Source organism: Scatophagus argus, chromosome 20 (assembly GCF_020382885.2).
Source record: "Scatophagus argus isolate fScaArg1 chromosome 20, fScaArg1.pri, whole genome shotgun sequence".
NCBI lineage: Eukaryota > Metazoa > Chordata > Actinopteri > Scatophagidae > Scatophagus > Scatophagus argus.
In genome coordinates this window covers 13952698-13980307 of record NC_058512.1, presented here as the reverse complement: position 1 = coordinate 13980307, position 27610 = coordinate 13952698, and the positions used below count along the sequence as shown (strand labels likewise).

The 27610-nt window shown below is 39.4% G+C and overlaps 1 protein-coding gene across 1 annotated transcript; it reads right to left on the bottom strand.

Moving 5' to 3' along the window:
- Positions 1 to 2160: 2160 nt before the first annotated feature.
- musk (muscle, skeletal, receptor tyrosine kinase) lies at positions 2161 to 26613 on the bottom strand. The gene is made up of 17 exons (XM_046375702.1): positions 26334 to 26613; positions 20232 to 20358; positions 19738 to 19889; positions 19455 to 19582; positions 18969 to 19110; positions 18706 to 18830; positions 14863 to 15022; positions 14432 to 14438; positions 13442 to 13705; positions 13095 to 13288; positions 12491 to 12514; positions 12243 to 12331; positions 9165 to 9339; positions 8529 to 8715; positions 8252 to 8443; positions 6423 to 6571; positions 2161 to 3539 (listed from the first exon to the last, which is right to left on the bottom strand). The coding sequence occupies exons 1-17, from the start codon at positions 26422 to 26424 to the stop codon at positions 2839 to 2841; spliced, it is 2907 nt and encodes a 968-aa protein (XP_046231658.1). The 5' UTR covers positions 26425 to 26613; the 3' UTR covers positions 2161 to 2838.
- Between the last annotated feature and the right edge of the window lie 997 nt (positions 26614 to 27610).

Below are 27610 nucleotides of genomic sequence, written 5' to 3'. Positions count from 1 at the left end.
CTATTTTAAACAATTTACACAGGGCTTTCCCAAAACACTCACACACACTCTCACACACACACACACAACCAGATGATCTACGTAAAACTCAGATGCAGTCACTGACTGAAGTAAACAAAGGCACATTCACACACAGACAGACCCACACAATTAAGTGGAACACGAGCTTGTAAGGACACATAACAGAACAAACTCTGCCTACACAGAAATTCACTGGAAAAAAATCATCCACATAGCATCGTGTAGCAAATCTGTTTCTCAATTCACCCCTCTCATCCCTCTTGTGGTGAATAATAACACTGCAGCATCCACATGGTAAGGCACCTCTTGCTGTGGGTGGGAAGGTGTTAATGAGAATGTTTTAGGGGAGGAACGTGATTAATTAAACAGAGAAAAAGATGCATTTAAAGCAGAGAACAAGTTTAGGGTCAGAGAAAAAGAAATGTTCATACTGCCTGTTTCTTTCCAGCTGTAATAACCAACATTTTGCATTTTGAAATCAATTTATTAATGAAATTTCTTCTCTGTCATGTGGGGGGATTCTTCATGTCTGTGTCTGTCTCTGTTCATGCATCAGTTCCTCTGTTTGTTGAAAAATTGACTTTCAAATAATACTTTTGGGCACGTGTCATTTGCTGTGGGCATGTCTGTGGATGTGGTTTATTTTACTGCTGTTTCACACTCTTACCATAAAGCCACACCGGAAAACAGCTGCCAAGGTGGAGCTACTGCCTCCCATTTATTTTCACTGAGGTGCAGCACATCACTTGTGCAGAGAATGACAGGATTGAAGTTGGCACAGTGTAAGCAGGACCTGAGGATTATAACATGGATCTGTCTGTCCAGCCATCATTCCAGCACTGTGCTCCAATGAAATTAAACATCTAAAATGATTCATATGAAATTCAGTGAGTATTCCCTGGCCGCAGATGATTTTTCATGTTTTTGGACATTTTGCAGGACAACTTTTCCACCACACAACAAATCTGAAAATTGAATTTGTCAATTGCTTTCAACTTTTCTGGGGATATAATCAGGCATAAAATCTTTCCCTGTTGGACACTCAATGAACTCTCTGCAACTCCAGGATTGATGATGAGTCATGGCAGAATTAACAGTTGGGAGTCTTACCTCCACCCTTAACAGTGCTATAGTGGAAGCCAAAAAGCTATTTGTGGTTGGCTGGCAATTCAAAAAAGTAAATCTCATCATGTATATCCAGCAGTTTGTTTTCATTAGGGTTTTGTCCAGATGATTGCTTTCTAGGTTTACTGGATATAAAATATCTATTCTCAGCATTAAGGAAGAACGCATGCACACATTTGCACAAAAAAATATAATCTGGTATTCTCCATATCTTGTTGTAAATGTTTATTTGCCAGCAATATAAAGAAGTATCATTCTTAAAATGTCCAGTGTGTAGGATTTAGGGGGATCTGTTGGCAGAAAGGGAATATAATGTGTTTTCGTTACCTTAGAATGAGCCTCTTTTATCTGCAGAGGGAAGCAGGTCCTCTTGCGCAGGGTCAATCTGTTACACTGCAATGTTTCTACAGCAGCCCAGAACAGACGAAGCACACATTGGTACTACAGAGGACATACACCGTCGGAAGGGAGGGAGGGTGAGGCAAGCGTTAATCAGTGTTGTAATCTATAACTGCTCACCGTTAGATGCCACTAAATCAACACACTGGACCTTCAAAGGGAAGTAAAATCCAACATCATTATGTAATGTAACAAATAACAGAAATGTAACATCACACCACATTTAAAAAGAAGCAAAATAAAAGAATGCCTAAAAAAATGCCTTGAAGGCAACAAAGATATGACGAGAAATGAAATTGTGTGAAATAGATACCAAGGAGCAAAGTCTGATCTGCTAGAGAGAGAGGGTCTATTTTTGTGATCCAATCAAAGATTTAGTCTCTCAGAATGAGAACAATTTTGAATATTCAGGACATTGTGGCCAGTCTTCATTTATTAAAGAGTCTATTTTAAGGCACAAGACTGAATTTAGTTAATAATAATATAATGAAAGCAAATGAGATGTCTATGTTTCAGTGAGAGACTTATGGATGATAATGATGTAAGTTGGAAGAATTTATTAACTTAACTTAAAACACATTATTCTCATGCAGCTGTAAGGTCGAACTCTGTGTGTCAAACACTGTCAAAAAGTAAAATTAACAAAAAAAAAAGACAAAGATCAACAATATGACAATAAAGAAACATTAAAGAAAATGCCCAAAAATGGAATAGCAACTTGTCTATAAAGACAATCAACAGCAATGGTTTAAAGTGATTGTGTGCTACCATGGAATTAGAGGCGACAATAAAGTTTGTATTTTATTAAAAGTAGTTATTATGGAGTATGAGTTCTCTCTAATATTTAATTGTCTGAGCATTTGTAACATACTGACAGATCAAAATGAAGATGAAATGAATGAATGAAAAATCCAACAAGTCCATGCAATGGGTGAAGCATAATGTTTGGGTATATGTGTTTCTAAAAGGGTCTGCATGGTTAGTGAATCCAAGTCTTCAAAGGTTAAGGCTCTGGGATCAGGGGTTAGAGTCTGTTCATACATGCATGTTTCACAAATCAAAAAGACCAATCTTATGGATGTGTGTTGGTAAATGGTCAGATGTGATAGGTTACAGACTGAAACAAAAACATTCTGAAAAGAAAAATGACTGAAATCACTTTATTCACCGGATATTCTACTATGTCTGTTCTGGCTCAGTGTCAGGGTTAATTTAAAATGTGTTTTCAGGTACCAGATCATGGGAGGGAGGGTGTTCATGGGGACAAACAGCTTTTTGTGAAAAGCTCTCAGGTTAGCAGTCAGCCTCAGTGTCAGCATTCATGCTTAATGTGTTTTGATGCATACGCTCCAGTATTCGATGTATACTACTGAAGCTGGGCCTATCTGATGGCTGTGTGCTCCAACAAAGCCTCATCAGATTATACAGCTCCATAGGACAGTTCTCAGGACAGGAGAGGATGTGACCATCCCTCACATAGTAAATAACCTCCTCATGACCCATACCGTAGTATGGCTGCATCCCGTGGGAGAAAATCTCCCATAGCACCACGCCATAGGCCCACACGTCTGATTCAGTGGTGTACCGGTTATAGAAAATAGACTCAGGGGGCATCCATCGAATAGGGATGGCATCATTCTCATTGGCTTTGTAGTAATCAGCTGAGTAGATGTTTCTGGAGAGGCCAAAGTCTGCGATTTTCACCACCATTTCCTCCCCAACCAGGCAGTTGCGGGTTGCAAGGTCACGATGGACAAACTTGCGCTCTGATAGGTAGGCCATTCCTGCAGCGATCTGCTTGGAAATTGACAGCTGCTCAGCACAGGAGAGAAGTCCCGCCTCGAGCTCAGAGGAAAAACTGCGACCCGACAGGCTGGCGTGACTGATGGTGCGCACTGATTGGGTTGGAGAGCGACGACGCAGGAACTCATTGAGGTCGCCATGGGCCATGTATTCAAACATCAGACACATGGGTTTACCCACTGCACACACACCTGAGGGAGAAAGGATACAGATGATTTTATTTCAAATGGCTTACAGAATATGCATCAGAATTGTTGGTGCATTTTCCCACCACAGAGGTTTGAGAGAACAAACACAAATACTCAACCACATCAACATTGGTGACATCATCAAACCACGCTAAATAGTATATCATTCAATGAGTTAATTCACTGTAAAGGTAAATAAATATGCAGCCTAGACATAAACACAGACGAAACCATCTGTGATGTGTAAATGCTCACAAATACACTCACATGCATAGTAGATGTACAGTCTTACATTAGTACCGCTGCAATGTAAACATAGTGTGTTTCTAAATTAGTCCTGTGTTCTCCCCAGCCTGTGCCAGCCCATGCAGGCAGTTAAAGAGAATTTCTAAATGTGGGAGTGGTATGATTGTGACTGTGCTTCTTTTGAATCTCAGATGTGATTAAGACGACTTAATTTGGGTGTATGGAAACTTAAATGTTATGTGCATTTAGCAGTGAGGGCTTCCACGGCCTCCACAACTGAACTTGTTTGCATGCTTGAAAGAAAGTGTTTTTTGTTTTGTTTTTTATATATATATCTATATATCCCTGCTTTCACTATGAGACTTACTAGACTTATTGTTTTGAATTTTCAAAACCTGATGGGATGTTTGCATGAACAATAAAATCAGTTTAGTTTAAAATTTCAAGAACAAGAATTTGAGTCTTTTGGGTGTTTGCTGTTGCCATATTCATTTTACTGTATTTGCTGATGATTTCCTTTATTCTCCTATAAATACTCATGTTTCAGCACCTCATTCTACACCAACTCTGTGTATGAGATCCACTTGCAAATGCTTGATGAATAAAACCTTACAAAGACAAATCTGAGCATCCTTTTGTTTTTTAAATTTCCGTAACAACCTCTAGAAAAGAGTGGATGTTGTAATGTTTATCTATGCATTCCTTTTTTGCAATGTGCACCACTTGGAGGAACTCGTTAAGAGTACTCAGCCAGTAATGCCAAATTTGCAATTCATGTAACCTGACATTCACAGAAGAAAAAAAAATCATAGCAAACCCTAAGACTGCCAAGACGAAAGAAAGATCCCTCTTCAACCAGACTGTAGTTTCAGTTTCTCTTTATATAGCCAATTTTAGTTTGAGGCCTTGCAGATCTTCTCTGTGTTCTTTCCAATTCGGCCCATGATCAGTGCACTATTTGTGGTTGGTGCACTTGAGTCATGGTGGCCACAATCATACTTTTGATTCAGTGTACTTCACAGCTTCAGTGAAATACTGGTGGGTCAGTGAATACTCTGAATATCACTTATGTCAAGCAAAATTCTGGAGAAAGGTGTCTGAAACGATGCAGACATTTTTATAGCCATTAAAAACATGGTGTCCGCTGTACAGTGTTCACTGCATAAACATCAGGAAAGGAACAAGCTGAGACAGTCATACTTTGTGGAATAAGGGGTTTTTCCCAAACTAAAATCTCCTTAAGGAAAATTCAGGGTGCCATACTGTAGAACTGAAAAGCCAAACAAGCATAAAAAACATGAAGATGCACATCCACATGCTTGCAAACTATAATGTTTAGCCATCTAACTGCGAAGTCCAAGCCAGTGCGAGGACTATAAGAACAACATGCTCACACTGAACTTCAGGTGAGAAGAGGAGGCTTGGAAGTCATGCTCAGTTAGTTCGTGTCCAGTGGGTCACAGAGTCAGACAGCTCCCCAGAGAACGAGCTCTGATTACTGCTCCACGGGGTGGGTTTGTGTGTGTGTGTGTCCACAAACAGGACTGTAGTTCAACAGTAGCAGCCTCGACTCGAGGTCAGTAGCTGGATCAAAATATTTCCCTCTATTGCTAAATATACAGAGCACAGAGTTCCCATCCTGCACACGTACATGTGACAACATGGTGACATGCAGACATATGGCATCTCTGACTTTGACGCATGCATATTAAGGACATGCATATATTTTTACACATGATTTGTGAAGTATTATTAGTCCAGAGGGTAATTAGAGGTTAACTAAATAATTTAATCAACTCTAGTTCCAAGAGCACCGTGTCTCCGGATGAGCCATCCAAAATGAATGTCATTCAAGACTGAACAGAAAACATGATAGTTATGGTGATACTGCAGTTTGCTTTAAGTCCCCCCCCAGGCAGGGGTATATGTTGATTTAAAAATATTTCACAACCAGTGGAGCCGTAAAATGCCCAAAATAAACAAACTTCTTTCTGGACAGCCAATGTCCAGTGGCTCTGTTTACTTACTAACAGTGCCAAGTAGAGTGTGTTGTATCATTAAATGTCTCCCTGGGAGTATATTTAGATGTGCGCTGTTTGTATTAGATTAGATAAGTTGCTTCAGTGTAGATAAACTTTAATAGAGGACATTTGTTTTATTCAGGTCAACAAAGGTAGATTAGCTGTCAAGCAGCACTTATTTACTGGTAAATAGTTCCATCTGTATCAATAAAAGATGTGACATATGATTTCATTCAGGAGAATTTATGTATAATAATTAAATTCAACTTTCACAAGGTTCCTTAAAGAAGAGCAGCAATTATTCAATAGGATACCTTCAACATGTTGACTGAAAATGTCTACAAATGATTCTAAACCAGTACTTCTGTCTGGCTCCAGATGAATACGTAAGCCAAAACTGAGCCAAAAATGCTGTTTGAGTAAAGACAATTACAACTCTTTTGACATTGTCAGACTTATGATGATTTAAATATGATGTAGAACCAGAGATATAGTCTTGTAATAAACAGCACCTACCAACTGATTTCCTTTTGGAAATCTGATTTCTGCCTTTTCTCCTTCCCTATCTCTATCTGTCTCTCTATCTCTCTCTCTCTCACACACACACACACACACTTACCTAGAAGTCGTACGATGTTTGGATGGTCAAACTGAGCCATTAGTGCTGCTTCTCTCTGGAAGTCATTTTGCATGTCGGCTGAGGCTTCCTCTTTCAGCATTTTCACAGCCACCATTGTGAAAGACTCCAATGGCAGCAGGCCTGGCGCTCTGCAACAAACAGACATCCGCAAAAATAATCAAGAACAGACAGAAAAACAGAAATGGAGAGATAATTTTACTGTAACTGTTTTTGTCAAGAGATTGATTAATTAGTAGTCACCAGCATGTACATGTAAGATGCACTATATTATGAATTTTGGTATTGACGGTTTTCCAGTCTAGATTTCCCATAATGGAAATGGTAGACTGAGTACACGTAATATTTTGGTTACTGACACGTCACTTAGCAAATGTAATGATATTACTGAAACACTATTAGTAATTCACTGCATTATTTTATTACTACTAAAAGTAAAAGATTACTGCATGCTTTACAGTAACATGTGAAGCATTACCCAGCACTGGAAATGCATTAGCCGGATTTCTCTTACCATGTGTTTTCAATGTATCTTTTGCTCTACTAACAGGATTCCTAGCAAAACAGCACAACTGTATTAATGGAGTGCATTGTAAATGTCAGTCACTTGGAGGAAACATGCATTCAACAAACGCACTTCCTGTCTTGGCTCGGGGGGGGGGCAAACATAAGTCAACATGTTTTTTCTCAGTGCAGATTTATATATAGATTACACACACATGAAACTACACACAGGCACACATATGGGAACACTCTGTCACCAATACACACACACACACAAATTTGCACACATGCTGGGAAACTATAGATTGAAGTCAGCGAAGAAGATATTTAGTCCTTGGTTCTATTTAGGTCTCTGTGCACAGTATGTTGTGTTTGTGTGTTCCTGTGCTCATGCATCGATGAACAGCCAAACCAAATGCATCTATCGCTTCAGCATTTAGACGCTTCTTTATCTGTACTCCTGAGTGCATGTGCACACAGGAAAAAGCCTGTGTTTGCACTTGTTGCCTTATTTTTATCATGTGATATCAGTGAGTGAATGAGTGTGTGTGTGTGTGTGTGTGCGTGTGTGTGCGCATTATGTTCTCAGGGGTGTCCATATACTGCACCATTCCAGCTCTTCATTAAGGGATTTCCAACTAACCTGAGGGACATCTTTCATCTGCATGGATACGTGCAGGTGCTACTGTGAAAATTCCATCAATTACTGACTGTGCTATTATGAGCTCTGGAATTGTACAGGTCAAAAGATAACATCTAATAATACTCACAAAGCTAGAAATATATATATATATATATATATATATATATATATATATATATATCCACAACTGGATTAAAACTGACAAGATTTTTAATAGATTTATAACATCTTATAAACGCAGCTACTGTATGAGCTAGGTGTGATATTTAGTTTCCTGCTGTAAACAGGGTCAGTGTGGACTGAAAGTGACACTTGCAGCGGCTCTTCCTTGTAACTTTGTGAATGACGCAGCAGTTCTTGCTTAGCACTCACTCTACCCTTCTGCCTCCCACTGAATCCTGTTTGATCTCTTGCTCTTCCTCTGACTGAGAAATATCCACATCATCATGTAAGCCCCTGGAAATGATTATGATGATGACATGGCAATATTAAATATTTGTCTGAGTCATCCCCCTCTAGTCTTTGGTTTTGGTTTTGAAGACTTTCCTTTCTCCTTTTATTGCCAAATGGATACATATGCTGCATCATTAGTATATACATAAAAGTGAAAGGTCATAGTAACAGTAATATCCTTTTTCCCCTCTGCTTCATCTCTCCTGCTTACCTGGCTTGAAAAACCCGTCCAAAGGCCCCCTCCCCAATATCTCTGACATACTGGATATTATTTCGAGGATACTCGAGGGCCAGGAGCTTTGAGTTCAGCAGGAGAGGAACCCGCTGGTACATGGGGTTGGGGTGAAGTCGGTCAAGCAGGAGCTCTGATGGAAGAGCACTCAGCGTTGGGGTTTCCATTGCTCTGTGAAGATACTGAGGTAGTGAATACTGAGGTGAACACATAGAGAAAGACTGTTCATGCGCATAGTGGCTCCACTGTATCTCACCTCTTCCGGTTTCTCCACTGCTTCCTCCGTCTGCGGCAGGCGAGGAAGATGATTGTGAGGAAGACTGCAGCTGCGAGTGTCGTCAGGATAATGACGATGACCGACATGGAGTAAGCTGGAGACAATTCCTTAGTGGTGGGAGGTAGACGAGGGGTCTGACGAGGGCCTGGTGACTCTGGCTTCATCACTGACAGACACAGAGACGATTGAAATCAAGATGCTATGAAGACCTTACCTTAATTCAAATTAGTTCTCACTTACTATTGGTACTGGAAATTCTTTTTATTTACTTATTTTATTTTTTATTAGCCCAGCAGGTGTCATGGAAAATAACAACAAACTGATAGTTATAGTTAGTAATTAATTAATAAGTTGAATGGCTTAATTTACTGTATACTCTCACAGAAAGTAATGTTAACTATAATGTTAACACTTACCAAACGTTTGAGAGGTGTCAGAAGTAACACAACTCTTAAACATCCCTTACAGCCTGCACCTGTCTTTGGCTGAGTTAACATGCTGGTACTCTCATTCACTCACTCTGTCCAACAGTACACTTGCTAGACTGCACCAGGCATGCAGGTTACCTACAAGGCCATCAAGGAGCATGGGACAGTGGACAGCAGAGGGCAGTACCTGGTACCATGTCTGTGTCCCCACACTGTGGCACAGCACAGTACTCCCAGCGTATGTTGGGATTGGAGGTGTAACACCAGGGCTTGTCGCTGATTCCTCCAGGGTTCCTGCAATAGTTATCTGAGTTCTTCAACTCTGGAATCACATCCACAGACAGGCGATGTTGGTGGGGAAACTACAGTATACAAAACAGAAGAGAAAATAGATAAAGACTCTGACATCTTAACAAAATATAAAGCATTGCTGAAAAGATTTCCCTCCAGGGATAAATAAAGGAATTCTGATTCTGATTCTGATTCTGAAAGCAAGAAAAATAAGCACCATAGGACCAGCTACAAGGGGAACAGGGGAGGTTCAGTGTTCTTAGCAATTATTTTAGACAAGAGCCCTTTACTTCATGTCCTTCAGAAGTTTGTCATTGATTCTGCTTTCTCCTTCCTAAAGGGACGAGCACATTTGTGTGTCCAGAGGTGATTTTGAGTAAAATTGTATGTTCTGTTGCTGACCCTATGCTCTGGAGAGGGAAAAAGAGGTAACCCAAATTGTCTTGAGGGATCCAGAAAATCTGATCAATACATTTCTTGTAGTATTTTTTTTTTTTCCTCCACTGTTCAAGAGCTGTTGCAGGCAAATTTGGATGGCCAGATTTTTATAAAAAACCTTTCCAGGGAATGTCTAACTCTTCATCAAAAACTTAAACTTAAGAAAGCCTTTCAAATCATTTAACACATTTCTCAAGGCCCTCTTTAGGGTATACAGTAAGGTTACAGTTTAATAACAACAGAAGGTATAAAATGTACTCTAGTGAGGGACACTAGGGGTTACATGGTTGTTTCTGCAAACTCGAGTGCCAACTCAAACACAGAACATCTGGTATCTTCATGTGTCATGAGCTTTAGTCATTAAAAAAGGAATGGTTCAACCTATCCCAAATGATGTGATGTGATGTGAAGTGCTTTTGTAGCTGAATGCGTGAAGCAAACTGCTCACAGGGTTTATTTTCCACTGGTGCTGTGAATATTAAGAACAACAAGTCCTCATACCATTGACAAGGTGGATAATTTGTCATTGCCACCCAAAATAACCCTTTGAGCATTTCCTGATCTTGCACACCCGTTTGCATGTTTGTTAACTCAGATTTCTATTTTGAAAATAAATGAAGATTTAGCAAGTATGGTATTGTATACTGACTTTTGTGAATGGGAATTGGACTTAGAAAAGGAAATAAAATCTTAGGTGCTGGTCAGGAATTTAATTTCAGTTATTCAAACCTGTCTATGTCGTGTCACACCGCGGTGAGATATTGTCCCGTTTTGGGTTTATGTCTCGTCACTTCCTGTTTTATTTTGAAAAGTAACTCTCCTCTCCTTTCAGGTCACTTGCCCTTCCTCATGTGTCTACAGTCTGATTGTCTTCCTGATTACCTGATTGTGTCCACCTGTTCCCCATTACCCTCCTGGTGTTCAAATAGTCTCCGTTTCCCTTGTCTTGTGTCAGTGTGTTTTTGTCTGTGTATGTGCACTACAGCCTTTTTCGAGCCTCAGCCACAGCTTTGTCTTTCAACTTTGTGCTACTTCTTTTCTTGCCCTCCACCCTCCAAATTCTTTATGTAACAAGTATTCTTTATGTAACAACTTACTACACTTTGGTGCACATTGCTTTATTACGCAGAGAAATCCAAAGCTCAACATCCCTGCCATGAGTTAGAATGTTCAATGCCTGAGAAAACACAGCAAGTCTATTAAATTCTTCTTGTGTGTGACTCTGCTGCTGCTTTTATTGAATTCAAACATAGGTTTGCTATTCGATTTAGCCACGTCGTCATTCTGAATCAGACGTAAATGTACCTGTGTTAGCAGTGTAGTCCTGACCAAAATTTTTCTACGTGCACACTGCAACGTGCATTTTCACAAAAACTCTCACACAAGCAACTCTGGCTAATGTCAACCATGCAGGAGGAGATGGTAAATCATTTCATGTGTTTTCAGATTGAAGATGTTTGTTGAAGACAGATGGTCACTGAGCTTGTAATTCTCCCAGTGTGGGAAACCAAACCAAATTGTTTGTGCGGACATTTTTGTACTCTAGGGACTATGTATGTAGTATTCATATTTTTCAGCAATGTGCGCTCTAACGTGGACAGGGTTTAGGGTGTGTGTGGGAGAGAAAAATTTGAAAAGTTATTTGCGAACCAAAAGTGTAAGCCAACATGGTGTGGAGAGAAAAACGGAGAAAGGAGAGAGAGAGAGACAGAGAGAGTGAGAGGATGTAAAAATATTTGTGAATCTCATTAGAGAGCAGACGGTCTCTCAGTTTCACATGTCTATGTGTGTGAGTGAGTGTTGCATGTTAAGAGTGTGTTGATGTGTGTCGGGCTGTGCAGCATATGCGTGTGAAAACTAATTGCTTCCAGAGGCAGGATGTGACATGATGAGCCCCTCCCTCTCTGCTGACCTGGCAAACGCACACATGCACACAAACAGACGCACACTGCACAGGAGAGTAGTAACAGTTCACCCTAGCAGACCCTCTCACTGAGCAAAGCCATAAAAACAAAACAAGAAAGAGGCTTTTGGGCCACAGGGAATGTGTGTGTTAGTGCTGAGTATGTATGTGTGCGTGTGGGTGTGTGTACTGCACTTGTAAGCACTTTTGTGTGTTTTTCTGTTTCTAGTTTGAGGTCACGAATGTTTGATAAAAACTGAACATTCACACACAAAATCTGCAGGAAGCCTAGACCCTTGGATTCATAAATGCAGGCCTTAGCTGTGTTGAAAGGCCTTGCTATCAAAGCCTATAAATGCCATCAGTGTCTTTCAACAATTCCTGCATATTCTTCTAACTTTTTCAACCTTTATTATGCACTAATTGTGATTGGCAGGTCATTGTGAAGCCACAGTTTTAAGCATGTAACAAAAGAAATATTTTGTTCTGGTGCATGACAAAAGTTAATTTTTCTTTTTTTTTTTTTTTACCTTTTTGGAATTTAAAATTTCTACCCTACCCTCTTTTAATGTGTTCATTTGTATCTGCAGTGCTTATATGCTTATTTTGTATACGACACACAAACTACGGTACCTGTTGGCTCCATGGCTGGCACGGTATCCCAGACCTGGTCACATTTATGCTGCCTTGGTAGAAACGGCCTCTGTCGCTGTAACAGGTTGCTGTTGATACCCAACACAATGGATGAAATTATTTTTAACTGTTACTATTTAATACTCTATTCATTCATTTCTGTGTGTGATTTAGTTCTGTTGACTGGATACAAACACATTTATGTGTTTTTTGCATTTTATGTTGCATTTAAGAGCTTTCACACTTACTTGTAATTTGATCTCTCTTGATGTCTGAAATATAGGAAAGAACACTTTTAAAACTTTAATACTTAGAGGATGCACAGTTATTAAGTAATAAACCTATCTTGGAGAAATCACTGCTGGTCAGTTAAGTACAGCGAAGGTTATTGTATAAACACACAAGTCCCACACCTGCAGCTATATATTTTGGCTCAAACAGTTGGACCCACTCAGTGACCTCATCAGTATCAGTCTAGCAGGCCAGGCTTTATTTGGCCCTCAGCATATGAGTAACTGCACCCAGCCAACTCCTGCTTTTCTTTTACATAACGCTCCATTTCCTTTCTGCTTTTACACTGGGTGCTGTGCTCAAACTGCTCCTGCTGTACAGAATTAACTAATCTTAGATTCAGCACATTCTTAAAACAAGAAACATTTGTTAGTTTCGACCCTGCATAGTGTAAAGTGTATAACTTATACATTAAAACTATTTCACAACCAACAAAACTTTTAGATAACAGCATGAAAATACGATGCTTTCGGATGGGGGAAATGAACTCTTCATGTGCCGGACTATATGCTCGTGTTTATGAAGCACAACTCCAGACTGTCTTAGTTGGGGATATCTTACCGACAAAAGGGACATGTGTGCAAGCCTCAGGGTCAGTGTGAAGACTTGGTAAAGCTTGACAGTTGGGCAGCAGTGAACTGGGAGTGTGGGACCCAGTGACAGAGCTGAAGAGGCCAGGCTGGACTGAACTGCTGCCCTCTAGAACCAACCACTCCTTATGGCAGTACAGCTCCTTCACTGCCAGGCAGTGCTCTCTGTTTTGTGGAAAAAAAATATCACAGTTCTCCTTCAGCCATTCATTCATTATTTTGTTAATTTACTCTCTCGCTTTACTCTCTAGATTCATTCCGATACTTTACTAACAAAGTGAACAGGTAAAATAATGAGCAAAGACACGCATAAGTTACCTGCAGACAGGTTTGGGTGCTGGTCCTAACCCTGATGGGTTGCAGTCAGGAAAGGAGGAGTGGCAGAGCAGTGAGCGCACTGCAGGGCTACACAGCAAGCTGAGTCCTTCCAGCTCGGTCCACCAGCTCTGAACCAGGTACTCCTGCATGTCCTCAGGGTCCGACAGGGAGGAGTTAAAGAAAACCAGCAAATCATCTCGCAGAATACTGCGGCACACATCTCCACGATATGCACTGCAGTAGCCTGCGATCCCTTTGTAGAGTCTAAGACACACATAAACACAGACAGTCAGTGGTCTTTCTGCCTGCCTGCCTGTCTGTCTGTCTGTCTGACAGCCTTCACTCCACATTTCTCTCTGTCTATCTGTGTATTGCAGCACTTACAAACTCCAGATGTTGCCTCTTGGGAAGGTTGGTGCCTCAGCAGAGTTCAAGTCAAACCATCAAACTTAACTCTCACCTGTAAATCTATCAGTCCCATCACCCCAACATGTTCTCTTCTCTTTATTTGCTCTCTATGATTTTCTGCTTTTACATCCTCTAAATGTATGGTCCAGATGTAAGATCTGACCATTATGCATGATCCTTTTGGCTCCCAAAAATCCACAATATGCTGTTTCTTTCTTCATTTTTACCTCAGAAATTCTCATCAGGCATCCCAAGGCCAACATTTTGTCTTTCTCCTACCTTTCACTCTTTCTCTCTCTCTTCTCTCTCTCACTCTCTCCACTGTTAAATAGTCCAGATGTGGTTGGGGTTGTGGTTCAGCAAAGTTCACATTCAACTCACACCATATGGGTGACTGAAATATCTCTTGCTATTGCTGGTCCATTGAAGGAGCAAAAATGCATATGGTCTTCAATAGGCTCAAAGGAAGAATTTGGGAATTGCACTTAGTTTCTCGAAACACACATGATTTTGGTGCACATAAAATTCAGTAACAAGCAGTGTCTATGTGTGATCCAAATGAGCTGTGAACATTTCTCTTACCTCCACTCTATGTCGAAGTGGCAGTATCCGGAAAATGATGGTTGAAGAAACGGAAATAGGAGGAATGGTGAGAGCAGAGAAGGAAAAAAGACAAAAATCAGTCTCAGTAAGAAGAGAGAACCAACCATGGTGCTTCTCTCACCAATTCATAGCTAAGTGTGAGGTACAACCAGGTGGAGAGACAGTGTGTGTGGTCAGGGAGGATGTGTGTGTGTGTTTAGACTGTGGTCATGGGGTGTGTGGGGGATTGTGACTGAGGTATCAACCAAATGTGGCTGGGTGTGGGGTGGTTGACAAACAGCTGAAGCCACAAAGGCCACAACTAATTTACGTGGCAGCTAACACAATTCAAGACAAAGAGTTAACAACCCCCTAACACAGAGAGCTTCAAGTATCTATTAGTGATTTTGTGAATGAAAATGTGTCACTACCTGCAACAGTGACTCTAGCAGTCGCCTTGACGGTGTTGGCTCCGGCACTGTGTCTGTTGGAGGCCATGCATGTGTACAGAGCCGGCTTATTAACCGTCACTTTAAGAATGGAAAGGATCACCTCGCCTGTCAAAGTCTCTTCAACCGATGCACCCGAGATCTGGAAAAAAACAGATGGAGGGAAAAGGAAAAGACAACAGAAGTATGTTATTATGCAAGGGCAAACGCTTATAACTCACTTAAAGATCACACTACAGTTATATTCCCTTGTAAGATGAAAATAATGCCTGATTTCAACAAAGATAGAAAGACTTGTTTTTGTCCATTTGGAGACAACAGAAAAAGCTGAAAACACAACTCGGTTATCTGCTGTTATGGCAAATGTCAGGACAGTTTAAACACCCAAGAGACGCAGAGCAATATTAGCATTCACTTGCAGCTGTGTTTGTCATCCACTGATAAAGCTTGTTTTTCAGTATTCAAAATATTTATGCACTTAATATGACAAAATTTCAAATAATTGAAATAAAATATATCTAATAAGATAAAAATGATGAAGTGATGACAATTTATATCCAAAAGGTCAAAGGTCAACTTCAAAATGTTCTTCAAAAACATTTCTCTTATTATTATTCAACACTGTAACTCACTGTAATTGTTTAACTTACAAGATCAAAATTATGCATGCTTTCAATTAAGACCATCATAAAATATTTAAACTCATGCCCATTTATTATATTGTTATTATTTATTATTTATTATTATTATTATTTATTATATTGAGGTCAGGGTTCTGTGTGGAACAGTCAAGTTCTTCCACACCAAACTCATCCAACCATGTCTTTATGGACTTTGCTTTGTGCACTAAAGTCATGCTGGAACAGAAAAGGACATTCAACAAACTGTTGCCACAAAGTTGGAAGCACAGTATTGTCCAAAATGTCTTGGAAGTGAAGTGAAGATTTCCCTTCACTGGAAGCAAGGGGCCGAGCCCAACCCTTCAAAACCAACCTTTGTCTGAATACATATGCCTATATAGTGTATGAAGCCTCAGGATGTATTATAAATGATTTCACAGAGGCAGGGTAGCATATCTGAAAACAGACCTAGCCTTGACCAGGTGATGTATAAAAAAAAAATCTCAGAATATTGGCCAGAAATTGCTGTTGTCTGATGCTAACAGACAGAGACAGATAGATAGGTAGATACTTTATTGATCCCGAGGGACATTCAAGAACATGTGGGATTCATCTCCCATGATCATGTTGGGATTATGTGTTTGACCAGATGATGCAAAACTGAGTTGTCAAACAAAAGGAGATGAGTTCCTCTCCTCTTTTTCTTTCACTTTGTTGACACATGGGTAAAAATGAAAATGCTATACAGTTGCATGAAAACATCTGTCAGCAGAATGAGTAAAACAGAGAAAATTTGTCTTCCCAAAATTAAATCATGAAGTTAAAAAAAAAAAATGTTGTCTTAAGGTTTCATTTGTAAAGTATAAACTGATTATATTACACTATCATAGGTGCTGAGCTGATGGCAGTACATACACTATGTGTCGGCATTTATATAACCACTTGTAATCATTTAGAATATTTCAAAATGCCCCGGTATTCACACATGGCAGATGTAGCCGAATAAAATCTGTCTGTTGTTTTTAGTTCCTGTAATCACACCCACATATATACAAATGATTTATGTGAGAGTCTGCAGTGTGTGAGAGTGTGTGAGTCAAGGTGCTGGTGTGCAGTGTGTCTATATTTGAAGTTGTGTCTGACACCTCCTGTTTTTAGGACAAGCTCGATCTAGCACCGCTGAAATTAATGACCTCAACAAGCTGCCAGAAAAGCAGTCCACACAGTCATTTTAATCAACACACGCACACACACTCACAGACACACACATAGCATTTACAAGCATTATGGGCCTGTAATCACATTGTAGCTGGCACCCAGACCATTAAACAGCCAGACATTATGTATTGGACGTCTGCCCGCATTGACATGAATAAAAAAATGTCTGTTGCCTGGTTTAAGAAAATCCTGCTTATCATTCTTCAGACATTCAAGTACGTCATGTTTATGATGTATCCAATTAGGTAATATTAAATATAATTTCTAGGTTTCTACCATTACCAACAATCAATGCAGCTTACAAAGTGAGAGATCATAATTACAATTTAAATTTACAGCACCACTTAAAATCTCAATAGAACACTGTTCTTATTTGTTCTTTTTTTATATATAGTTAACTTTTTCTCCTGAAAAAACTTTCTATGTGCGTTGTTTAAGTTTCATACTTGCATTTTCACAAAGAAAGGGAAAAAAATATGCATGCATTTGGAGTGAGTCATGCATAATGTCTTCTTCTGCTATCCCAAAAACCATAGCATGTGGTTACAACTGTGAGGATTGAAAACCAATCACACACACGTTGAAACATAATTGTTGGTGTAGTAGCTCCTACAGGCTAACTATTGGACACTTGGCATTCTGGGTCACAAATCTTGTTTCAGTTATGTTGCTTGTTTAAAATATTTATCTCATATCATTATCTTTCTTTTTAGGATCTCAATATGCATCAGCCCACACCAACAGATATGCAGTATATTTCAGTGAGACTATCTTGTGTGCCTGGCCTGTCAGACCACCTAGCCAGTCTCTGGATCACAAATCAGCAGTAAATACAAACCAGTCAATAGCTTAAGACATTTGTGCTGACTCATTTAAAAAAATACAACCCAATTAAACCTGATAACACTGTGTGTTACTGGCTAAATGGAAAGCAATCTCTTCAATCCCCTGTCATCATAATAAGAATTCCTTTGCTGTTTATATCCCTGATCCCACAGTGTGTGTGTGTGTGTGTGTGTGTGTGTGAGAGAGAGAGAGAGAGAGAGAGAGAGAGAGAGAGAGAGAGAGAGAGACATGCAGGGGAACAGACAGATCAGTTGGATAATTTGCATTACAGTATATTGCATGTGTGTGTGGATTTGCTTGTCCTCGTCTTCCCTTTTGCCCTTGCTCATGCACATGACTTTATTACTACTGAGTCAATAGCTTCTGCATTATGATAGCACAAAATGTACACACAAAATGGGAACATGCAGCTGTATCAGCTCTCCATACTCTGTATGTCTAACACCGAACAAGAGAGCTCGTACTGAACAAGTAACTGCATTGCTGCCAAATATGACGTAGGTCACTGTATTTACACGTTAAATTGTTGCTTTCGATTCAGAGTCTGCACTTGGGATTTGTCAGCCAGCTAGATAGCTGTTTACTGCTATTTTAAGTAGACAATGCTAATGTACAGGTATTAGCAGTTTGTCTGTAGTTTAATCTCAGATCTAACTTACAGTATACAGAGATGAAGGTTTCGTAAATAAAATTTCATATGAGTAATTTTTTTGTAACACTGATGTTGGCTCTCCTGGTTATCTGCTCTGCTATTGTCACAGCTTTCCCATTATGTAAGGCTCTGCAGCTGACAATGTGTCAAAATGTCAACTACGTGATGCATTTTCTCTAATGCTGGCTGTGTTGAATGACATTTGAGCCAATCACAACCACAGTAACGGAGACAAGAATATTCCTGGAGACATCACAAGCATTTAAAAAGGACCGAGGGGACCACGCATTGACATGTATGCATGAATGTATGGATAAAACATAAACAATGTTGTTACACTGGAAGTGATTGGAAAAGTGAACTGTTTAAGTGTTGCAAAATGAGCCATTTAGATCCTTTTTACCATAACAGGGATCCACTTATCAAGGTACAATTAATTCACCAGAGGAATATTAGCATATTAGTCAGACACTGAACCAGAGCACTCACAGTGTTCCCATTTTCCAGCCAGGTGATGGTGGGGATTGGATTTCCTGTGGCGTTACACTCCAAGGAAATCTGGCTGCCATATGTTACCCTCTTCTCCTTAGGAACCTGCAGGATTCGTGCTGGAGCTGAACACACGGAGACACACAGTGTAAACATAAACTCACATACGGCAACCAAACAATTATATTCCCATACTGAATGACACAAGTACATACATATGTGTATAATAAGCAACAAAAGCGAAACCACATTTAAATACATACCCTGTACCTCTATGGTGACAGGCTTTGAAAAGGCCAAACCAAAGCTATTCCTGGCCACACAGCGATACTGGCCTGCATCCTCTCTCTGTATGTTATGGATCTTCAATGCACCATAGTCCAGAATGGTAACACGGTCGCTGACCTGGGAGGGACAATTTAATTGACTTTACAGCTCCTCCTTCTGAGTGTTAGACAATCTGAGCCAATAGACTAAGAGACTGGTTCTGCAATTACATTGTATTTGCTGCACTATTTTGCACACATACTTTTATATTTATGTTTATTTTTATATTCTACATGTATTTTTACTTCTATTTTTATTATAATTCTTTGGCCTGTTGATTTCTTATCTTGGTTGGAGCAACTGTAACAAACCCAGGGGATCCCTATATAAAGTATTCTGATTCTGATGATCATGGTGCTTTAAAACTTGCAAATCTCTGTAATTGTTGTTGTAGTTGTTGAAGTTAAAAACAAAGAGGATACCTTGATAAGCTCATCATCTTTGAGCCAGGTGACATCTGGTTTGGGGTTGCCAAGTGTAACACAGGGCAACACTGCTTTGGATTCTACCAGGAGGGTTACATTGGTAGGATGGCGTTTGATCTGTGGCTCTGATGGAGAAACAGACAAGAGTGAAAAGACATGTTTATTTGTCTCAAAGCTACAATGAGTGTGTTGTTCTTAATGGAACGGAACCATCTGCAAATCTGCAAAAAGTATGTGGATTCAACAGGAAGACTGACTGTTGTAAAGAAAAGAGACATACTCATCTTTAGCTGCAGGGCTCCACAGCTCTTGGCTGGCTCTCCTACGCCATTACTAGCAATGCAGCAGTACTCTCCATTGTCTGACTCTCTTACACGAGGGACGATAAGCATCTGTCCTTGCTCCCTGGTAATATACCGAGGGTCATAGTACCTGGTGAGAGTTAAAGAAGCGCCTCATTATGTGTGGAAGGGACCAGTGGCACTGATGTATGTCACAAACCAATGTTTATAACTAACACTATATATGTTTTATAATTGTTAGCATTCTGAGCTAATGCTACTTTTTTTTGTCTTACAATTATTTGCTAATGTTTCAACTATTTTATTGTGTATTTTTTTCAGTGTTGCTCAATTGCTGTTTCTTGTTCAAGTTTACATAAGTAACATGTAAAAAAAAATATTTTGATGTTATTTGGAGCTAATAAACATACAATAGTGGATTCCGTGTTGGATTAGTTTATGAATGTTACAGTTGAAAGAGATGTAAATTTACATTATTGGGTGGTTATTCTTGGTCCAAGTGATTTCAGCTGAAGGACGGGACTCCACCTCACAGATGAAAGTGGCATTGTGATCCAGGAGTACATCGACTGTCTCTAATAAGGTGATGATACGAGGCGCTAGAGGCGGCACACATGGGAAGAAAACGTGAAGACATTTGTTACAAAGCCAAAAATTTGGAAACAGGGAAGTAGTATTTGGAAAAAGGGATGTGTGAAATAAAATTTAAGGAACATGCTGTTTCTTAATAGTACATCCCAGGGACGTGTAAACAGCTGCATGTTTTCAGCCAAATTGACATTCTTGCCGTTCCTATGTTAGACTGAGTCATCTGTTTCAGTCACTCAGCATCCAGCTACCACTGTTGACTAATGGTATCAGATCAGAGGTTATTAGGTTTGACCTGAACAAAGAAGGGTGACCTTGAGAGGAAAGAAGTCTGTTTATTGGTGAAGTTACATCTGGGGCAGATATTGCAACTTAAAGTATTGAGAAAGAGGAAAAAAGATAAGACGGAAGAGAGGATGATAGAAAGGAAAAGACATGATTGATCGCAATGTGAAGTTTTGAGGTTTGTTATAGCTGTTTCTATTTACATTTTATTTTAAGGTTTGACAGTAAGCTTCATCCAAAGTGAATGCACAAGCTGTTTTCCACTGTCTTGTTTCAGCAAATGATTTTTGTTAAAAGGGAAGTGAGTATATTACACATTCTGTGTACATTGAATATACAAAATATCAGAACCAACTATTCTTTTTCATAATATAAAAAAAATAAAAAGAATAAAGATGCAATTATTTTATCCTTTTAGTCAGCTTCAATTGTAAAATGGAGTTGTAGGAGGAAGGGAGAAATGGAGTATTTTCAGACAAGTGAGGCAAGGGTAAAAGTGGAAGCAACTTAGTATTAGTAAGACAGTCTGATATTTATTTTTATAACTCTGGGTGAATATATTGAGGGGTAGAAGATGAGAGGGGGAGTAAAAACAGAGAAGACATTTTGAAAGGTAACAGGGATGAAGGAGGTACAGGGGTGAGCCAGCAACTGTTTATATGTGGATGAAGATCAGAGACATCAGGGTTGCTTTAAACTTTGTGTGAACTAAGGAGAGGAAGAGGCAAAACAGAAAACAGGAGAGAAGAAATGAGAATAAAGCAAAGGAATGGGGTTTGAAGGACATCATGGTTGTTTTGTCTCTTGAGAAACAAAGGTTTCGCAATAACATTGCTGGACAAACCAGCCCACATCCACAACCCCAAGGTCATTGCTGCTGTTTGACTCATAGCCGGGTGATGAAAAGCAAGTTACTTTAAATCAAACTGAAATCTTGACATGAGGCTAAATCTTGGTTTTAAACACTTTATATTTATATCCTGTTTTAGGGTGACTCAGGGAGTTGCACATTAAAAATAGCATCTTGGCGAACTCCAGTACATTTATGGCACAATAATGTGAGTGTGCACTGCCCCTGTTAAATAAACCAAATAAATTAAATTAAATTTTAGCCAAGGTTAAAGATAAAATATTTATTATACGCAGTCATTCTAGTGGCATGGCTCTATGGATAGCAGTCAGTCACTTTACTGAAATATTTCAAAAACTATTAAATGGATTACCATGGAATGTGGTCCCAGTGACTCCCAATGACTTTGGTGAAACCACTGATTTTTCAGGAATTCTACCAGGTTGACAATTTCAGCTTTTTTTGCAAATTCTTGAAAACTTCTTGATGTGTTGTTAAGAAATGTGGTACAAATACATGGTCCCCTGGGGATGAATCCTAATGACTTTAGTGATCCCTTAACTGTTCCTCTATACAAATCACAATGACAGCTGTTGCTCAAGAGGTGGAATGAATAACACGAAATGGCTTGGGAAAGAACCAGACCAGGAACCAGAAATCCAAGCTGAGTTCAGGTCGATATTAAGTGGAGCAGCCTGGAGAGCCAGAGGAGGAGCAGAGGAGCAGAGGGAACGACCAGCTCCGGGAGCGTAAATTCTCAGCGCTTCACTCTGTTCATATTGTGTGAATGTGGCATGTGTTTGGGGGGTTAGTAAACTAGATTAGCACTTTATAAATGCAGTCCATTCACCATGAGGTTCACATTTGTGGTCTTTTTTTGTGTTGCAATAGTCTCAAATGGAATAGTCTCAAATCTATGTTTCCCTCGTTGTAAACTTTGGTGAGACTGTAACACGCCAGGAACTTAATAAACCAAATAAATTAAATTAAATTTTAGCCAAGGTTAAAGATAAAATATTTATTATACGCAGTCATTCTAGTGGCATGGCTCTATGGATAGCAGTCAGTCACTTTACTGAAATATTTCAAAAACTATTAAATGGATTACCATGGAATGTGGTCCCAGTGACTCCCAATGACTTTGGTGAAACCACTGATTTTTCAGGAATTCTACCAGGTTGACAATTTCAGCTTTTTTTGCAAATTCTTGAAAACTTCTTGATGTGTTGTTAAGAAATGTGGTACAAATACATGGTCCCCTGGGGATGAATCCTAATGACTTTAGTGATCCCTTAACTGTTCCTCTATACAAATCACAATGACAGCTGTTGCTCAAGAGGTGGAATGAATAACACGAAATGGCTTGGGAAAGAACCAGACCAGGAACCAGAAATCCAAGCTGAGTTCAGGTCGATATTAAGTGGAGCAGCCTGGAGAGCCAGAGGAGGAGCAGAGGAGCAGAGGGAACGACCAGCTCCGGGAGCGTAAATTCTCAGCGCTTCACTCTGTTCATATTGTGTGAATGTGGCATGTGTTTGGGGGGTTAGTAAACTAGATTAGCACTTTATAAATGCAGTCCATTCACCATGAGGTTCACATTTGTGGTCTTTTTTTGTGTTGCAATAGTCTCAAATGGAATAGTCTCAAATCTATGTTTCCCTCGTTGTAAACTTTGGTGAGACTGTAACACGCCAGGAACTTTACATGAAATGTGAGTATAATTTCTCATCACGGGGAAGTTTTACCACAGATTTTTTTGATGTTGTTGCTTTCATGGCTTACAGATAGAGCTCACTGAGAAACACTGATGAAAACAAAGTCAATAATGTCAGTTTAGAGGCTTTGCTGTTTTTTTCCTCACCATGTTACTCTTTCTCTTGCTGATATTGTGCCTGAAGACAGATGGACAACATCTGAACAGTCGAGGTCTCACTGTGATGTTTAACCTCATGACTCATCATTTAGACTAAATTGGAGCCTCGGCAGATTTGACCTTGTTGCTATGAAATGCTGCTCAGACACCACAAGGGTGTATTACAAAAAACAACTTGATCCAAACCAAGTCCTTCTCATTATCACTCGCGATGTGTCCATTTCAGAGCATAAAAATGTAATGCTGTTGCTGAGCTCAAAACTGTTCCTTTGTTGTACTTCTTTGGTACTTTGTTACTTTAGTGCTCCAATGTGTATAGATGTAAAAATGTATGTCTTTGTGAAATCCAAAAATATTTTGTTGTGTGCTTAACTATTAGCTATTAGCTATATGCCATTTAATTCTGAGTTATTGATGCTTTCCATTGACGAAATCCATCTTACTCAATTGCATTTTTTCTCTGTTCTATTTCATGCAGCATCCAATAGATCTTTGGCAACCTTTAAACCTCATTTCTTTTCCATGATGTGGACTTCATAAATAATAACATCTTTTGGTGTCTTTGCTGTTTTCTTTGATTTGTAGTTTATTCTCAAGGTTTTTTGAGTGGAATCAGTACTCTCCCTTCTTTCTGATGATTTTTTTTTTTTTTGGTATTTGATGCTTTCATTGTGGTTAAACAAGAACAAATACAAAAATAGTATTGTTCTCTTGGCATGTCAGGGGACCGGATGGCTGCAAGGGAGTCATCCATTGTTTGTTGTGGTTCACACAGAAAAGCTACGTAAAATTAAAAACACTCTCTTTAAAACCATTCTGCTTTTAAATGTAAGAGTGGTCCTGATTCATCCTGGTAGAGGATCTTTTTTTTATAGTAATACTGATTAGTCAATTAATTACATGAGTAATTGTAAAAGACAAAATTGTTTAGATAGAGAATAACAATTTAAAATGGTTACATGCTGTCAGCACCCACCGAGGTGTAAATATTATACTGTCACCAATTCACTGACAGCTCGAAGCTTGAAAGCTGTGTCATTCAATAGATTGAGGAGGCCTTCAATAAATTGTCATTTTCATCAGGGGACAAATTATTAATGATCAGCATTCATTTTCTTTGTTTGTTCGCATTCATTTTAAATTAAATCCAACACACAATAATAAAAGCCAGCTTGACCCAGCAAAACTCATGAAAGCGAAGCCTTTTGTGACATCCATCTTAGCTTTGTTCAACAGATCCACGCCTCGGAACCACGACATACGGCCAACAATAATGATATAATGTATTTTTACAGTCCTCGTCGATCCAGAGTTTCTAAATATTCATTCGCAGCCACAGCTTGTAAAACTGGACTAAACCAAGATCAAAATGAATCTGAAAAAGCCAAACATTGCTCGTGTCCTGTCACTTTATTTAAGTTTAGTCCAACGAACTTAAAAAGTACCTTTTTGTATTTAATGTTGAAGGAATAATTCAAAATACACTTTCCTGCAGCAAGATGAAAAGATACTGTACAGTACTAGATCTGCATGTGAAGTACAAAGCTGGCGCATTCAGGGGCAAACGGCAAACAAGTCTCTTTCCAAAGTTAATGACCGAGTTACTGTCCAACTACTGCATAACACATTGAAATGTTCTATATAAATAAAGTTATTATTATTATTATAACTTGTTTGTATAACCAGCACAATGACAGAAATTAAACAGGTGAATTTTGCCCTGGAATCTGATTTGCATTATGCAATTGTGCAAATCATCTTGATGATGGATTTCAGTGGAATAAAGGTGATTGCTCCGGAATGAATTACAATGCTTCTGAGAATATTCCAAGACAATGAAACATCCTCTATGGTAAGATGTTTTCCATAGAATTCCTTGATAACATTATTGACAGGTAAATCATTTATTCTTACTCCTAAGTACAAGTCATTGCTGACAGGATGCTGTCAGTGACTTGAACTAGCAAGAAAGATGCCATCCACATTCGTTTCAGCCTTCTGATCGTTGACATATTACACGAGGCACAGGTCCTCCGCCAAGTCCAGCCTTAGACCTTACACCTACAACATCTACCCTCACAGAATGTGAACACATCTATGCCACCTGTCTCTGAGCTAGTCTGCAGCATGTTCTGTATATCTGTGCTTATAAAACATGTATTGTATGTCAATGGCCTGCAGGCCTGTGCATGTGACTGTAAAATTGTGCCAGAATTTGATATGGTACCCATCTCATATATCCTGAAATGCTTTGGTGGCTGAACTCACTGCAGTAAAAAGTCTTTAACTTAATGACAGGTCCCTTTTGATGGTTTCTGAATCTGTTTTCTTGCTATTACTGCATTCATATGGGAGTTGCATAAATACGACATGTTAACTACAACCACTAAAGGAACAAATGTAGAATAATTCCTGCTTTCCAGTCATGTAGGCACAATATTTCTGTGGTGAATCATTTGGAAATTTGGCTTATTGTAAATATATAGAGAGACAGCAAAAGGACTAGACGGTTCCTAACCACCTTTACAACACTCCACAGACAGGATATGCCAGAGTGTAGGAAGGATATAGTTTTAGTCACATTTACACTATGTAGGCCTATAAACACCTTCTCCTTTTCCCAGCAGGAGTTTGGGGAAAACAGGTGATCTCAATGTATGTGGGGAAACTCTACTTGTATTCTGTTTAGGAAAAGTCTTCATGCACAGACAGTCAATGATGCTCTCCATTTTATTATTTTTTTTCTTTACCTGTCCGTTGTTGACTTCCATCCTTGTACTTCTTCTGTCTGTTTTTGTATTTCTGTACTCCTTTTGTGATGCTGTCATGCTATTATGTAATATCCTACAAAGCACAAGCCAGACTTCACTTTGCTCTATTTTTATACAGAATATGAGACTTGAGACACTTTTGACAACTTGTGCTAAACAAGACACTCTTAAGCTCTCTGAGTGGAAGCATATGGAAACCTCTCGTACCTCTCTGTATCCCATATCCTGAGGTAACCAGCACCAGAAGAAAGACAAAAATGATCTCCACAATCTTCATCCTGGCCCCAATATGATCCATCTTGAACAATCTTTTTGTGCAAGTAGAGCATAAGCTGGTTGTTAGATTCTCATGTCAGGGAAGGAGACCTTCTTGTTGCTTCACTCAGCCTGTTTCTTCACTGTGTGCGTCTGCGTGTTGTTGCCAGGAACGGCCATGAGCTATGCGCTCAACAAGGACCAGCTCAGTCACTCTGCATGTGTGTGCCTGTGAGTGTGTGTGTGTGTGTTTTGTGATGGACAGTAACAGCTGCTAGCTGTCCTCATGGACAGTCACTCAGGTTTTGGAGCCTCACTCAAAGCTCCAAAGGCTCCAGTGCAGGAGAGACCTTATTCACAGTTATCAAAGACAGTGTAAGTGTTCATCAAACCACAGAACAAGCTGCATTCAAAGTCAGCTCAATGCTTCAATGTCAGCTCAAATATGTCACATTTGTGTCAGAAAAGCTATGGCAGAGAGAGAAATTAAACACAGGAACAGCAAACTTTGCTCTATATATGATACAATACAAAGCCCTTTAACATGCTGTGCATTTTTTTGCTGTCACATATCCGCAGTCCTGTTCATTTCCAGTCGTGTTGTAACTTACTGTAATACAAGTATCCTATGTAGGACACAGAGGGGACAAACAAACAATAATGCTGCGGAGAAGCATCACCCAACCCGACACCCATTAAAAGAAGACAAGAGAAGGGAAGATAACTTTCTATTTTCAGGATGAGGAGAGTGTCAGGACAGTAAGGTCACAATGTACTGTATCAATATACCGTACATCTGTGCATACCCTCAACATACTGTCTTATATGTAGATAAAGAACATCAACAGTACATGGAACATGTGTAACACACACTGTGGAACATCCATGCACATTTCTACTGTACAAGCAAATGTACACACAGGCCCATTTCAACTCACCAGACAACTTGTATTTACTGTTACATTTTGACCCTCACAAACACACACACACCGACACACACACACAGCCTTTGTGTCCACCTGTTGCCTGCTAGCCTGTATGTCCTGTTTTATTTTTGGAAAGGAATGGCATTTCACTTCATTTGCTCCTTACCCATTCTGCTTTGGATGGAATCAGCCATTGTACTACCTCACCAGTTATCTGTTCACATTCTTAAAAGAAATATATGTTGAACTGTTGCCTAAACAAAAGCTAAAGTGATGTTTTCCTCACTGTTATGCTACAGAATG

Bases quoted from the DNA above. Each gene is read 5' to 3' on its own strand.
- musk (XM_046375702.1), bottom strand. From the start codon at position 26,424: ATGGATCATATTGGGGCCAGGATGAAGATTGTGGAGATCATTTTTGTC. The intron at 12,332-12,490 runs GTAAGTGTGAAA...GGGTATCAACAG, and splicing joins CAAGAGAGATCAAATTACAA to CAACCTGTTACAGCGACAGA. The intron at 6,572-8,251 runs GTAAGCAGGAGA...TGTTTGTTGCAG, and splicing joins GGACGGGTTTTTCAAGCCAG to AGCGCCAGGCCTGCTGCCAT.